This window comes from Strix aluco, chromosome Z (genome assembly GCF_031877795.1).
Source record: "Strix aluco isolate bStrAlu1 chromosome Z, bStrAlu1.hap1, whole genome shotgun sequence".
Lineage (NCBI taxonomy): Eukaryota > Metazoa > Chordata > Aves > Strigiformes > Strigidae > Strix > Strix aluco.
Window position 1 is genome coordinate 460,936 of NC_133971.1, and position 16,565 is coordinate 477,500.

The window sequence follows — 16,565 nt, forward strand, 5'->3', positions numbered from 1 at the left end:
ATCGAAATGGCCTGATATCTTCTCCAAATGAAAAGTATTTTTGGATCTCTGATGATTTATCTTTTTTTTCCCCTCTTTCTCACTTTGATCTACGGCAAAACCCATACCCATCTTTGTGAAACATAGTGATTTCTCTTGAAAATATTTGTGCAATGATCAGCTATATACACTTCAAAATATAAAGCTTCTTTTTAGTGATACTGTCCTTTGAAAAAGTAAATAACAGTGCGTTGAAAACTCAAAAAGTGTAAATGCAAAGATCTCTCACCATGTATGTGGTGCTGAAACGAACGTTTCCTGGGAAGAGCATGAGGCTGCTGGCTGCCAGATACACACAATCCCAAGAAGGTGGCATGAAAATTCAGTTTATGTTTTAAACAAAGCCTTCCAAATGGTAATTAAACAAAGTCTTTATCTTCTCCGGACTAATTTACAGGCATGCTACAAGGAAACAAATCACCTTTTTGCCTCCTGGTAATATTTCATTTGCTTCATAATGTTTTAAATGTGGTGAATAACATCCTTCCTAATTAGCCTGCATTTCCCTATAAGGTGGAGTAATTAGGTATGATACCAAGTAATGAAGTTGGACAGTACAAATTAGAGACAGAAACCATGTCCTTTATGAATATGGGCTGTTCATGGTACTAGCTATTTACTTCCTTGATTAACCCTGTAAAACCACATTGTTGAAAAAAAGAAAGCAACCTGAAAACCTGAAACCAGAAGATTCTCTTTTTCTTCACAAGAGCACTGCACCAGACAGATGTACCATGGAGGTGTGCACTTCACGGTACATCGTGATTATTAATAACAATGGAAAGACTATTCCGGCTGAATTGGCGGGTGGCACCCATTTCTCAGCTGCTGTCACCTGGCTGAGATCCTCGAGCGGAGCCGCGCTCACTCGGGGCAGGGCAGGGTCTGCCCTGTGCTATTTCACAGTGACGCTCCATAACGCCGTAATTAAATTGTGCTGTTGTCCCTCTCTGAATACAAAGAGGCAAGGTGGAGTTGATCTTTTTCTTCATTTTGGAGTTTTTTACTGGTATTATTGTATTTTGACTTTTTTTTTAATACTAAACTTTAGGCCTTTTAAACATGCTCTAGTGTTTTGTGAAGGTAGAATCTAGGGTCATTTGCTCTCCTTATTTTGGCCCATAGTCTTAGTATAAGCAAAATTCTATTTTAAATCACGTGAGTTACATGGTGAGTATTGCTAAACATCTGGTTTAGATGTATTTTGCAATTTCAAGTATTTCTCTGCTGTTTCAGAGAACATGTCATGGTCAAGAATTTAACTGTAAAAGTATGGTAAAAAACCATGAGATCACAATTTATCAAATTCTTTAAACTGATCTTGCCATTTGCTTAGGTTCTCAGAAAATAACTTGCTCTTAATTATCTCTGGGTGATATCCACACCATTCAGGCAGCCTTTTGTCAGTGAGGATGTGCGTGGTACCTCTTCTCAGATGTGTTTTGTGCCTGACTCTTCCTAGACCGCTCAGACTTTGGCTAGTCATGGGAAATCTTGGCTAGTGTGTAATATTAACATTATGTCCAAGTCAGGCCAGTTTCTTTAGGACCGTGCCCAGCTTTTGTTGTGAAACCACGAGTCAGTTTTCTGGGTGAGATGCAAACAGGGAAGAAGGTGTCCGTGCAGTTCAGAGTGAGAAGTTATCGCTTTTTCCCACACCTGGCAGGCTCCCGCTGGTGAATTCGGAGCCGGGGAGGTGTTGCTGGGACCCTGCCCCATGCAAAGCTGCGCCGGACAGGGCAGTTCCCCCCAGCAGATCCCACACCATCTTGTCCTGTCTACATCACCTGCTAGAGATAAGGGATGAAATGTTTGTCTGGGAAGAATGTCCTCTTTGGCGTTAAGGGGAGTATTATATCTGTGCTCTTCATTAGCATTTCTGGAAAGATGCCATTGGACTGGGAACTAATTGTTTTGCAGAGTAGGTAGGTACACACGTAGTGCTACTGTCAACAAAACATAACCCTCCTAGGTGGATGCATTGATTATATGAAAAATGTTTTTACCACTCCCTGGAGCCTATTTATAACCCAAACTGTTTCAAACCTGCCAACAGTATTTTAATTATCGAAGATATTGTAGTGTATTCAAACAATGCATAATGCTAATGGTAATTATCTCACATTTATATAATGTCTAACAGCCAAACGCATCCCAAAGACCTCCACGAACTTTCAGGTGTCATGTGCAGTGTCTAGAAAGTCCTTTACTTGTGCGGTGAAATCCAGCACTTACCTGCAATTAGTCCGAGTTTGGGAAACACAGTGCAAAAGAACAAGCTATCCCTTCGTTCGCGGGGCGTGGAGAGGGAGCGATAAGGAGGGTGAGTGAGGTCTGGGTGGTTCCCAGGCTCCTCTCACAAAGGTGCTGGATGCTCCGGGCAGTGTCAGCCATCCTGGTGGCCCCATCCCTGCCCTAGGTCCCTCCCCAGCAGCAAACCCTGTGGGCGTTGCTCCTTCATCCCAGCACATCGCCGGGGCTGATCTCAGGTTCTCGGGACAAACAGAGACATGTGGATAGTGCGGGGGGTCTGGCTGAGCCAGGTAACCAGATCCTGGCCTTGGGACCAACCCCCTCCGGAGCCCCACCACCATGCCATTTCACCCCTTGCTGTCTCGCCAGCGCCGTGCGGCAAGGCACGTCATCCGCTGGCTCCTTCCCGGGTCTCTGGCACGGTGTTTGCCTGCGGATTTCCCTTGCAGGGGGGGAGATCTCCTCCTCTTCCTCCCATTTCTCAGGATGTGGATGGACACGGTTGAGCCACCCCTCCGGGCATTGTGCTCCTGGATCCGGGGCGGGAGGTGGCTGTGCCACCCTTCTGCTTCGACTGGCTCCTCTTCCTCAATGTATTCACCCCCAAAAAATCCAGAGCTGCTCTCCGTAATAGAAGTGCAGCTGGTGAAACGTGGGTCAGCTGCTCCGTATTTAAATACGACGAGGTCTCATTATACACCTGATCTCTGGGTGTATAAACAATGCACAAACTGTACCGGCATCGCCAAGAACATTTTCCAGGTCATGCCACGTCTTGGATCATTTCACTCCCTTTCATCACCCCCTTTAGACCAAAACTGCATAAAGCTTTAACTTCGATGCCAAATTGTGAATAACATTAGTTTAACCTGAAATTTAAAGCCAGCGTTTCCGTGCTCCAGAGACAGGGTCTCCCCGGCCTTTTGCTACCATGCAGCTAGCAACCAGAATTTTAATTTTATAAGCCATGGTTGACTAAACCCAGCACTAGGTCTATTAGATACTATTTGATTTAGAATAGTAAAAAAAAAAAAAAAAAAAAAAAGATTTAAAGATACACTGCTTTCTTATATCCCTTTGTATTTTTTCACACCTCTGTGCACACACTTAGACTGTCCATTAGAGGACAGGTTCAGAGTTTTTTTTCCTGTGTGGAATAAACTGATCCTTGAATTTTACAACAGCCAGCATTGTCTACTCTTGATTTAGACTTTGTCTAAACAGGCAAATATGAAGCTGTTGTTGCCTAAACTGCTGAACTAAAATTTAAAAGGAAGTTTCCAGGATTAGTTGCTAACATCAAATGCCTGTTCAGTGTAAGCAGTTTGTTACAGAGAGTGATCTAGACTGAAAAAGTATTTCTGTGTGTCGGTCCCCCAGTTTGAGAGATCTGTCTTAGAGCAGCCTGGTTTTTCTGGATACACAGCATTTTCTGCAAAATCCAGCTGTGCTGAAGGATGATCTCAAATCATTAGTCCTTTGTGAAAACTCTTGTCCGCTGTACATCACCCATGTTACTGCTGGCCAGCACATGTCTGGGGACAACACTGGTGTCTACAGTAGTGGGGAGTCTTTGCACAGGTCGCCTCTGATCCTTGCCGTCAAAAAACTTGATGCAGAATCTACCAGGGGAGGTCTGAGGGATGTTATTTTCCTGCAGACTGCTTGGAAAGTAAGCCACTGCACCGCTGGCGAAAATCTTGTTGTTAAGGATGCATTTGAATTCTGCTCCTCAAAACAATCTTGGCAGCAAGATTCTATTTTTAAAACATTTCCTCCTTCTGTCTAGTGCGGTGTTGCCATCTGGAGAAGAAATCTGATATTTACTGGTTTTCTTGGAGTCCCACCTCCCAGAGTCCTGGCAATACTGCAGACCTCAGCTTTCAGTGCATAAAAGATACATTTCTAGCACTGACAGGTGAAGGAAAAGTAGAAAACCACCGTGAATCTGCAAAAAGCAAATTGAAACAAGCCCCTGTATTGCAAGAGTCTTTTCGGACTGCCAGTCTAAACATTTCTCAAACTTGTCTCATGGCTTTTCAGCCATGGGCAGTCACTTCTGACTTCCGCTAAAAATCTCTGCCAAAGGGAAGAGAGAGAGAAAAACGTGCCTTGGACCCCAGACTTTCGTCACGCTGATAAGCTTCAGAAACGAAGTGGAATTGTGGTGCTGGGAGAGCGCACCGGATCAGGCCTTGCTGAGGGTGTTGCAGTGGTAACTCTGAGCCCCAGGGACATCCCATCTCAACACGGTGCCAGTCGTGCTGGTGTTTCGCGGGTTGTTGGGCCAGCTGCTGGCAGCGGGATGAGGTGTGGGATGAGGGTCCCTGCTGCCCGATGTGGGCACACCACAGCTCCGAGCACAGCGCAGGATGGAGCTGAGCAAAACTTGCAGGTGCCGTAGGAAGGGGGTGAAGCGCAAGGGCAGTGACTGAGCAGAGCAGATCTGCCGGGGCTGACCCGGGTTGGCTGTGGCTGTAGCATCAGGCGGTGTGCTGACCCCCCCTGCTCCTCCTGCATCCAGACCACGAACCAGACAAGTTCTCAGGGGGTGCGGTAAGAGTGGTGCGAGCAAAGATGTGACTGTTAGCCTTTGTCCTGCCCTTAAATGACGTGTGAAATCATTGATAGTAAATTGCGCGGAGGGTTGGCTGTAATGGAAGGCTGGTCAGTGCATCTCTAGCAATATGTGTCTTGCTTGTAACCTTCCCTCAAGGAGTCTTCACGGTGTCAGCATGTTGGTACCCACATCTGTGCAAGGGATAGAGCGAGACACTCCTCTGTAGGTCTCATCACTGCGATACCTACTTACTCTCCGACTTCTCTCTCCTCTTTGAAAGGTATTCAGGAATCTCCAGTACCAAATGGCCATTCTCTCCCGGGCAGAGATTTTCTTCGGAAACAGATGCGAGGAGACCTTTTCACCCAGCAGCAGCTAGAAGTGTTGGATCGAGTCTTCGAGAGGCAACATTATTCTGACATTTTCACAACAACTGAGCCCATCAAACCAGAGCAGGTACTATTGCAAATGTTCAATGGTTTCCTGATACTCTTTCTGCTGGCAGAGATCTGCTTGGTGGACATCACCAAACACTTCTCAGAGTCTCAGTAGAAAAACACGGAGAAACGCGTGTCGTATCAAGCTCTTCAGCCAAGTGCGATTAGCTATAAAAGACTGAGTATTAAAAAATGAAGGAAAACGCTTGTTGTGTAAAGACTCGCAAGTGTTTGCGTATGAAATTACACCTGATCTGGGCCCGTTACGTCAAATGAGTCCTTAAAGAGCGCCACAGCTTCTGATGCTTTTGTTAGATCAAAAGCAGGCTGTGCAGGTAACAAGGAGAAGACTTGCAAAACTCAACGCCTAGTTTCAGTTCATAGTAGCATGATTGTACACACAAATTAGATTTTTGTATCCAGAAATGGCTTATTAGGCATGTAATTGGCCATTTGCTGAGAGAAACACCCAATTAGTATGTGGAGGTAAATTAGTTGCACCTACAGATTAGCAGCGTGTTTGAGAATGACTTGGCACTAATTTTTTGGGAAAGTTCCATTTTTGCAGGCACAGTGCAGAAGCACGTGCAAAAACTGATGAGCTGTGTCTCTCTGTGTTCTTCTTCTTCCTGGGCCGCAGCCTTTAATTTAGCTGCTGAGAGGGAGGTGGAAATGCATATATTGCTGTCAGCACCAATATCTGTCTAGCTTGCTACTTAATAATGTATTTGACCATTAATCTGCAGTGTTCTTAATATTAGACCTGCTTTTTAGCAAGGTGGATGGACTCTCAAACTGCAGATAAACACTGATTTCCCTTAGAGGAATCTACGCATTTGAGGGCCACTGGAGATTATCTCATGGCAGCCTCCTACCATCGTGGCTCCAGTTTAAGGAACACATATTGGTATAAATTTTTTGACAAATTACTTATGCTGGAAGTCATAGAGTAGAAATTTCTCATGCCTTTAAGCTCACATCTGTCATTTGTTATTTCATTGATAGAGCCATTTGTTTTTCACCAGCTTCTGCTGGTTTTGTGGTTTCCTCGGTTTGTGTTTGCTGAGGAACTCTGCAGATCTGAACTCAAGCTGGAAAAATATGGGGAAGATGCTGAGGTTGATGTGATTTTTTGAAAAACTCATTAGGAAAGCCAAGCAGGCGGTGTCTCTGGAAGGTGAAATGGCCTCCACGTACCACTAGATGGTGGTTATCCCATCTGAACACGGGTGATCCCGGAGAGGACAGGCACTGCACCCATTCCTATGGCCAGCCTTTTCGATGTTGGTCACTTGGAAGTTGTGTGGTGTTAGATCTGTCCCTGCAAAACTTTTATACGCCAAGAAAGTCGTTACGAAGAGGACAGTGGTGGAAGGGGGTTGTTATTCGTTTCTGTGTTCTGAAGTCTCTGAGTCATGCAGAAATGTAGCTCAAGGGAGACAGAATGTTTATCCAGAGATAAACTTTTACTGGTTTAATAGGAAGAATGGGAGAATCAAGTGAGGCTGTTGCTGAAGTGTTATCCTGATTGTCAAATATGGGATATTCGGCTGTCGGTGGAGGCAGGTGGGTCCACGTAAGCAACTGCAACCAGAATGGCTGTGCAGCCAGATTATTAAGATTGGAGATATGCTGTTATTAATTTGGTTAACAGGGTATTCTCTGCATGCTCTGGGAAGTCAGACAGATGCTGAGAAATGGGATATTACCATGTACAAAAGGTGCTTAGCAGAACTGCCTTGCCTAGGCATTTTTAAGTTTAATTACAAACGGAGTTTGTAGTTGTTTGTTTTCATGTAGGTCGGCACTTTGTTGTTTGCTTTTGGAAGGCTGGGCCATGGTTAAGGGCTCATGGCTGCTTGGGGTTGGCTTCTGCTTTTTGATGGCATGTAAAGTGTAACTTTCAACACGAACATGTGTGCTCTGCGTGATTAGCTCTGGTTCAAGAGGATGAGGTATGAGCTCCACCCTTACCGAAGTGGTCTTGTATTATCTCCTTGGTGAGTCAAGGAAAGCCGTGATGATACTTAACTAAAGCAGAGAAGCTGTCCGGGTCAATTAGTAAGGCCAAAGAAATCTATGAGAAAGAAAATACTGAGAACATCAGTGATGTGACTTGGAAAATGAGAGTTGTCCCTGCAATTGATTGTTGTAGTAAACCAAGATCTGCCTCTGGCATCTGTCTGTCCAGGGTGCTGCTGAACCCAGAAGTGGTGCTTTAGGAGCTAAAAGTCAGCAGTGGATGCGATTTCTCTCAAGGAAAATAAAGAAAAAATGCTCTTCCCCAAAGAGATGAGATCTAGGGAGAAGTCTAGTAGTAGCTGGTTACCTATTTTATTAGAAACTTGGTTCAGTAGCAGCCAGCTGAGTGTCACTAGTTTTATTTGAGCACAAAAACTTGTTGATGACCCTGTGCTGTTCATCTGAGGAGCACTCCAGGTATTTTACTGGAAGAATTGCGGTTCTCTAGACAAGGAAGTTACTTGTTCTCCCTATTTTGTGGCTCCTCTCTATATCTTCCTCCTCATTCATGTGCTGGGAACAGTCCCTCGGCTGTGGCGAGTTGTGGCATGGGGAGACAGGTCCCTCCTACATGACAAAGCATTTGCAGCCTCATCGTGCTCAGTCCCCAGCTGAAGGCTGGCTCCTGTTGCCCAGAGTCCTCCTGATGCATTTTCTGGATAAAATTTGGGCTTGCCTGGTGGAAAGTGTACATCAGCCCTCACGTAGGTTGACAAGTTGATGGGCTATGTGGGAGCGCTGGCTGATGGCTGCCAAACCCTTTGCTTTGGGTGCTTCCAATCTATTTCCTTTACTTTTCCATCTTTAACATTTCCCTTAGTTCACCTGTATAAAATGGAGACTCGTGAGTTATTTCTCACCTCAAAACATGTGCTCTTGACAAGCATCAGCTGAGTTTTCATGTCTGCTGTAAGCTGTGCCTTCTATAGAGACACCCACAGGGAATGAACACTGGTCTTTGGGGAAGGGCTCATACAATGCTGAGAGAAAAGACAACCACTGGACGATGGCAGGAAAATAAAATATCAGGCAGGTCTTTGTTCAGGAACAGCGCCCACTGCACGCACTGGGTGAGGCCGGGATCCCACCGTGGGGTCGTATCATGAAAGACCGCGTCAGGCTGTGTGCATGGGGAGGGCAGAATTAAGGCATCTCCTATTATGTGCCTTGTTTTGCCACCCAGTGCCTGACGGTGCAGCTGTGCGTGTGTCGGCGTGTGATACCCGCACGTGCGGAGTGTGAGGGACATTCGACAGCATCCAGAAGCCTGAGGCTGAGGGCTGGCTGTGGCAAACAGTGTCTCTGTGTTATGGGCGAGTAACCAAGGCATAAAGTCAGTGCTCTAGAAGCACCCTGGCCCACCTTCCCCCACAGAACCCTGCTATAAACTTGAATTCTTCTGTAAAACGAATGCCTTTCCCTCACGTTTGTGCCCTTTTGTGCTCATTTTTTTTGCAAACAGCCTGTGATCGATTTGCACTGGCTGCACATTGTTCATGGAAAACTGATTTCACGTATTTCTGGGCACAGCTTTGGAAACGCGCGCAGCAGTGTGCTCCAACACCCATCTCAGGCCACTGTTCTGCTCACGGCTGCTCCCCCCAGCACCGCGCAGTTCTTTCATCGGCTGGGACAAAGCCCACAGCTTGAATGTCACACACTCCTCAGGTTGTGGAGGAGGAAAGCCTTCGCACCGTCTGCCTCCTGGACCGGCAGCGGGTCCCGCTCTCCTCCCTGTGCCCCTCGGGGAGTGTGGGGACGGGTCCTGCTGCTGCTGGCTGTGTTGGCTCCGTGGCGCAGACCCCTGCCCGCAGGCAAGGGGTTGCCTTGCATGGCCAATGTCCAGGCTCTGTTACAACGTGGACTGGGAGGCCAGAGAGTCCTAAAAGTTCTGTGATCCCGTTGGGTTAAATTAAGGTGAAACAACACCAAACAATGGGTTAAAATGTTTTATATGTGGTAGGAACAGCTTAAACTTGGAAAAGGATCATAAGCGATGTGCTCTCTTATAAATCTATGAGAAAGAAAAGAAAGGAAAGAAAAGAAAATGAAAAGAGAGAAAGAGCTAAAGAACCCAGATCCCCACTCCAGGTTCCAGCGTTGCCTCAGGTCTGGTGATCTTGGGGGGGGGTGTGTGGTGTGTGCACACCCAGCTATGTTTTCTGTCGCCTTTTAAGTTAATTTTACCAGCTGATTTGCATACTGGATGAGGAGAGGCAGGTATTCCATGAACTCATTCCCACGAGAGACGGGGAAAAGGTGAAGCAGGGGTTCTGTGCATGTGTTGAGGGGGAATGGGGTGCACCAACCCCCTCGTCAGCAGTTGTGCTCGCCCTGCCACCTTTACTTCTCCTCCAGTTTCTGTAGATTTTTGCTGACTTCGTGCTTCCTGGGCAATCATCCATCTCCTGGCGCCTTCTGGGGCAGGATGCTCCCCTCTTACCAATCCTTCATCGCCTCTTCACCGGTGAAGTTTAGCAAGGCCTGGATCCTATCAGGCTTACACAATGGAGCCGGTGATTAGCGGTCCTTGTGCTTGAGGAGAAACAGTTGGATGGGCTACAATTCCCCTCTTTGAGACTATGGAGTCAAACTCTAAGGAGTTTGGTGATACAACCGCAAAGGAGTGGGGACGTGCATCCTTTGATACACTCTGCGCTTCCTTGGGCGGTGTTCCTTAGGCTCATCACAAAGGCCACAGCTTGTCCTTGAGGTTTTCTGTCTCGATGAATATTTGGGGCATTAATTCCTTCAGTTCCTTACAGGCTCCCCTCGGAGGGGGAGCTGAACTGACACAAGGAGTGTCTCCTGCCTGCCTGCCCGGGAGTTGTGCTGTACAGCTGCGTCTGTGGCAGACCAACGTACCCCAGCCTGGCCCCTGACGTAGGCAAAACCCCACTGCTCGTGGTCACTGAGCCCACAATTCAGGTTTTACCCAGCACTGGCACTCATCCCGTGCCCTCCCCTCACTGTGCTGAGTGGTGTGATTTTCCACTGGGAGGAACTGGAGGTGCTGGCTGTACTCAGCAAACCCCCCTGCGTGGCCATGAGGCCGATTGTCCCCCAGTGGGTTCCCGTGATTCCAGCCAGAAGGCTGGAAGAGCTCTCTCCAGCTCCCTGGGGAAGCCGTCCCGGGCCGGCCAAGCCTGCGGCACCAGTCATTGACTCAAACACATTTGCCAGGTAAAGCATAGACAGGAGATGTTCTAGGGGATCAACACCCCCAAAAGAACCTGGGGCGGGGCTTCAGGCACGGGAGGCTGGACGGGTGCAGGAAAGCCCCATCGAAGCGGTTGGGTGACAAGCCTGGGGCTGGCAGAATGATGCACTTTTGGTGGCCGTGAGAGTGGGATTAATGCCTCCACAGGGGAACACTGCGGGGTGAAGGATATACAGCAGGATCGGCTCGGCAGGAGAGGCAGTGCATTAATTTCCTCAGAATAAAGAAGAGAATTATCTATGCTGGATTTCTGTCCACAACAGAAATGGATTCTCTTGTATTTTCAGCTTCACACATGGGTCCAATCGAATACTCATTGAAGCCAAGAGGAATATTTCTATTGACTTCAATAGACTTTAGATCAGGGCCATAATGAGGCATAACATGATGTGACCAGATTCAACACTATGTAGGTCACCGACTTAGAAGAGAACTGCTTGCGGCTAATAGCAGATAATTCCCAGGCCCTTGGTGATGTTTTCCCATTGCTTTTAGCTAGAACTAAACTGAGTATCTGTTCTCGTGTTCATTTCTGGATAAAATGTAGATATTCTGGGCTTAGGCAGAAACCAGGCAAACATATACTAATATGTGTATTCATGACAGGCAGCAGGGATACGTCTGGATCTGGAGATACACACAGACAGATGAAATTTGGATAACTAATGAGCCTGAAAAAATTGCTAATAAATTGAAAAAAGTTGGAAAAATTGCACAAAGTTAAAACCTGATTGCCCTCTGTTTCAGAGTTGTGATGAAGTTCTCTGAACTGACCAAGAGAGGGGCGTAAGTCCTTTTGAAAATCTTCATGTTTCACTTTTATCTGGACAGATGCTTGTCATCTTTGAAAGGCAAAAGTTTTTTTTTTACTGTGTGGAGTTGTGCTGGAGGGTGTGTCCGCAGGAATGCTGCTCCTGAGAGCGCGGAGGTGTACAGTCCTCCTTGTAATGGTGGGGTTTGATCTTCAGGAGTAACAGGGAAAAGTCAGAAATGTGTCAAACAGATAGAAGAAGAGTCAGGAAAAGTCTGTTAAAGCCAGAAAGTGTGACCCGTGTTTCAGTTTGTGTGCTGGTACCAGTGCTGGCGGGGGGCAGCCGGCGGGTGCTGCCTGCTCGCCCCCATTTTGCAGCACCGCGAGCCCCTCTGCCTGCAGAAGCGGGCAGGGGAGGGCCAGTGCCGTCAGCACGGAGAGGAGCAGCCAGCGAGGACAGTTCTGTGGTTTTACAGCTGCTCCTCTCCCAGCTGAAACCTCCTCTGATCCAATCTGTGGCTTTATTGGTGGGAGGGGAAAAAAAACAACTCTAAAATCCAGCCTAAGAGAGCACATCAGGAGAGGAAAAACCTTCCCATATTTACTCTCGGTAGACTATTAAACAACACCAGGCTATTAATTTGGCTTTTGAGTCTTCACTAAAGCCCATAAAAGCGCACAGTTGTCAAATGGAGTTCATTTTAATTTCCTTTCAATCACAGTAAATTATTCAGGTGATAAATCAGCTGGGGCAGCCTCCTGGCTGTAATAGAAACCCTAATTCCTGGCTAATTATCCAGCCCATTGCTGCCAGCAGATCAATACCCTTACCGAATGGAAAGGGCGCGGGGTCTGAGCAGGCAGGGTGGTGGTGGGGGACGGTGGGAGGCACGGATGCCCATGACCCCCACCCCAGGCTGGGGGTTAAGCTGTGCAGAGCTCCCTCTGTCCCCCACCATCCCCTCCCGGGCAGCGGCGTGGGCTGGGGCAGCTGCAGCTCAGTGGAACACGCATGCTGGTGTAGGAGATGGAGCCTGCTGGGGGCTGGGGGGGATTTGGGGGCTCCCCCCGCTCTGGGGTGACCCTGCTGTGCTCCTGCCGCTCGCCGGGACGTGGCGCTGGCCCTTTGTCGCGGTTGCTCTGTCGGTTCTCCCAGTGTGGGACTTTGCTGCTGCTCCGCAAGATAAGCTGGGACGGGATGTAGGAACAGGGTGCGTGCACCCCAGGGGTGTGCTGCAGGGCAGGGTGCTCACTCCTGGTGCTGCCCGTCCCTGCTGCTGGTGGTTGGCACAGGCAGGGATGGGGAGAGGGTCCTCTGAGGGAGTCACAGGCTGCTTGGAAGGAGATCTTGGGCTGGTAATATTTTTTCTTGCCCAGCTTTTCAATAATGGTAAAATTTAAAGAGGTATAGAAAAGGACTGGAGAGGACCAGTGCTCAGCCGTAGCACAGGGTATTTCACTGGGAAGGAACAGCAGCTCTTTGGAGATGACAGTCACACTTACCCCCATCTCCCTGCGTGAGGTGCTTGTTTGGGAGCCACTCTGCACTCAAAGCCGTTCGAGCCCTGACACGATGCTGCAGCCCCCAGTTCAGGGGGAGCCACCAGCCCCCAGTTGTTCTGCAGAGGTGTTGGGTAGAGCTCCTCCATCTGCCAGGACCCCCCGGATGCTCCAGGGAGCTCAGAGCTCTGAACTGCCCTTGGCTTCTGGAGGACGAGCCTTCAGCGTGTGAGGCTTGTAGGATCCCTGTTCCTGTTCACCATCACTGTGGTTGTTGCTTATTCACATTATGGTGGTGCTGGGAGGATCCAACAGGCAGCACGGGGCTAAGAGCTTTGGTTCTGCTCTGTTTTCGTCTCGAGAAGGAGAAAAGAAACCTGCCATGGCGTTTCTTCCTGCTGAAAATCAGCTTTCATGCATAGCAAGCGTTTTTTTTTAGAACAGCAGCAGGAAGCTCCTTGGGCCTACACCTCCCGTTCGCATCCTTGCCTCTCTGCCCACCCTTACAAGCATTTTATTTTGTGCACGAGCTTCCGAAGGCTGTGCAAAATTCTCCGCGTGTGCCACCTTGTTGTGACATGTCGTGTTGGGTGGTGACAGTCACAGCAGACCGTGTTGCAAGACACCTGGTAGTTTGTGTGGTGGCAGGGCTGTGGTGGCGGGGAATTTTCTGGGGAAGTAGCGTGACAGGAACTGCGTATGCTGCTAACGTCTCTCTGCATCAGCATCGTCTTTGCACAGAGCACCCTGCAGCTTGCGTGGACACCCGGGGGTGTGTGTGAGCAGCGGCTGGAATTAAAACTTCGAGTAAGAAAAAGAGGTGGGGAGAAACCCGGGTGGGGTAACCCAAGCAGAGAGCTGGGGATACCCCTGCCTGGACCTGAGCTCAATGCCCCTTCGCGTGGGTGACTGCTTCCCCTCCTTCATCTGGGAGCGGTGGGCAGCCTTGGGGTCAGGATTTCTCCTGAAAAGTTTTCCGTGAGCCGATTGGGAGTGTTTCCAGGGGTCTGTGGTGCCCAGCGTGCAACGCCCCAGCAGCGCTGCTCTGCCGAGGAGTGTCTGCTGGCGGAGGATGGAACCGGGGTTTTATCACACTGACCCTGCTGTGCTGGCAAAGCCTGGAGGTACTTGTCACCCTGTAAGGAAATGCACAGGCTGTTTCTTGTCCTTCTGGGTCTCTCTGTCTCAGGCAGGCTTCAGCGAGTCAGAGCCTGAAGAAACGGACCAAAAAGTGAATAAAAAGAGCCACTGGGACATGCCTGCTTCGTCCCTCTCCTCCCAGCAGCATGTGGCCAAATCAGCGCAATGAAGCCAGGCTGGGGGAAAGCAGCAGTCCAGAGGTGTCAGGGATTTCATAGAATCACAGAATCATCTCGGTTGGAAAAGCCCTTGAAGATCCTCCAGTCCAACCATGAACCTCACCCTGACCGTTCCCAACTCCACCAGATCCCTCAGCGCTGGGTCAACCCAACTCTTCAACCCCTCCAGGGATGGGGACTCCCCCCCTGCCCTGGGCAGCCCATTCCAACGCCCAACAGCCCCTTCTGCAAAGAAATCCTTCCTAAGAGCCAGTCTGACCCTGCCCTGGCGCAGCTTGAGGCCATTCCTTCTTGTCCTGGTGCTTGTTCCTTGGCTCAAGAGACTCACCCCGCCTCTCTGCACCCTCCTTTCAGGGAGTTTAGAGGGCAACTTCAGGGTGTATGTAAAGGCCAGAGCTCTCCCTGTGCCTGTTGCTTTGTTGGGGAAGCCCCAGCGATGGCCTGGGTTTATGCTGATGCTTCTTCCCTCCGAGTCTGCCACGTCAGGCTTGCTGGGGCTCATCTCCCTGCTCATGTGAGACCATGTCTGTCTCCGGCGGGGCAGAGCATGGGTGTGTTTCCTACCCAGAGGAATCACAGAATCATCTCGGCTGGAAAGGACCTTGAAGATCATCCAGTCTAACCGTTAACCTCACACTGGCAGTTCTCAACGACACCAGATCCCTAAGCACTATGTCGACCCTACTCTTCAACCCCTCCAGGGATGGGGACTCTGCCACCTCCCTGGGCAATCCATTCCAACACCTAACAACCCATTCTGTAAAGAAATCCTTCCTAATATCTAGTCTAAACCTTCCTTGGTGCAACTTGAGGCCATTACCTCTTGTCTTATCACTTGTTACTTGGTTAAAGAGACTCATCCCCAGCTCTCTGCACCCTCCTTTCAGGGAGTTGTAGAGGGCCATGAGGTCTCCCCCCAGCCTCCTCTTCTCCAGACTAAACAACCCCAGTTCCCTCAGCTGCTCCCCATCAGACCTGTGCTCCAGACCCTGCACCAGCTCCGTTGCCCTTCTCTGGACACGCTCGAGTAATTCAATGTCCTTTTTGTAGAGAGGGGCCTAAAACTGAACCCAGTCATCGAGGTGCAGCCTCACCAGTGCCAAGTACAGGGGTAAGATCCCTTCCCTGTCCCTGCTGGCCACGCTATTGCTGATACTGGCCAGGATGCCATTGGCCTTCTTGGCCACCTGGGCACACTGCTGGCTCATGTTCAGCCAGCTGTCAATCCACACCCCCAGGTCCCTCTCTGACTGGCAGCTCTCCAGCCACTCCTCCCCAAGCCTGTAGCGCTGCTGGGGGTTGTTGTGGCCCAAGTGCAGCACCCGGCATTTGGCCTTATTGACGCTCATACAGTTGGCCTTAGCCCATCGCTCCAGCCTGTCCAGATCTCTCTGCAGAGCCTCCCTACCCTTGAGCAGATCAACACTCCCACCCAACTTGGTGTCATCTGCAAACTTACTGAGGGTGCACTTGATCGTCTCGTTCAGATCATCAATAAAGATGTTAAACAGGAGTGGCCCCAAAACCAAGCCCTGGGGGACACCACTCGTGACCAGCCACCAACTGGATTTAACTCCGTTCACCACAAGTCTTTGGGCCTGGCCATCCAGCCAGTTTTTTACCCAGCAAAGCATGTGATTATACAGTCCTTGTCACCTCCTCCCCTTGCCCCAGCAGGCAAGGGGAATCCCAAAGTACGAGGTAGGCAATGCCTTCAGGAATTGCAGTGCATTCCTGGTTTTTAACACTGCCTTTTCTCCTCATGACTGCTCTCTGGTATGACCATAGGTGAAAATACAAATCCCCAAGTTAAAGGAAAGGCCGCTCTTGCTGTGTCTGGAGGTCTGACACCTCCTTCATCCTTGTCTCTTTTCTCTTTGCTCTGTATGGGCATAGTGGGGGATGTTTTTACCCCCTGGGTAGGCTCCCCAGGTTGTGCACAGGCTTATGCAGAGGGGCTGTCAGTGATGTGTGGCCGTCGAGGAGGAGCGTGATGTGCTTTTTCCCTGAGGGTCAAGGGTTTGGAAATTGCAAGCTTGGCACTGTTTCTGTTGGGTAACGCCGGCAACGGATGCTTTGCCAGTCACCAGGTTTCATCTCAGCACTTTCCACCAGCTTTACACCTGGAGCTTAGTGATGACAATGGAACACAAAGTCCTGCAAAGGCAGCAGGTGATCTCCTCCTGGGGACTTGCCACGGCTTCTGTAAGTGGGGTGCAGAGGTGGGAAATCTAAGAAAAACTTTCCCCTCTTGCTATCTTGCCAGAAGTTTCCACATTTCCTTGCAATTTGGGAGCTGGCTTTGAGTAATTGTATCCCTTTATTCATCATGTGTTTTGCGATAAATAGCCAATTTTTTTTTCAGTTTGGAGAGATAAACCAGGTCTATTGCATCAGCAATTTTTAAATAAAAACCCACAACTTTGTCTTCAGTGGAGTCTTCCTTCCAGGGTTCCATGTCACC

At 49.1% G+C, this 16,565-nt stretch overlaps 1 protein-coding gene across 2 annotated transcripts in view; it reads left to right on the forward strand.

Annotated features, from left to right (window-relative positions):
• The window catches only part of PAX5 (paired box 5), a 136,711-nt gene that overhangs the window by 42,804 nt on the left and 77,342 nt on the right, over positions 1-16,565 (forward strand). For both annotated transcript variants that reach the window (XM_074813023.1, XM_074813022.1), the window contains exon 6: positions 5,133-5,308. In XM_074813023.1, the coding sequence (XP_074669124.1) occupies positions 5,133-5,308 (176 nt within the window). The remainder of the gene's footprint in view (positions 1-5,132; positions 5,309-16,565) is intronic.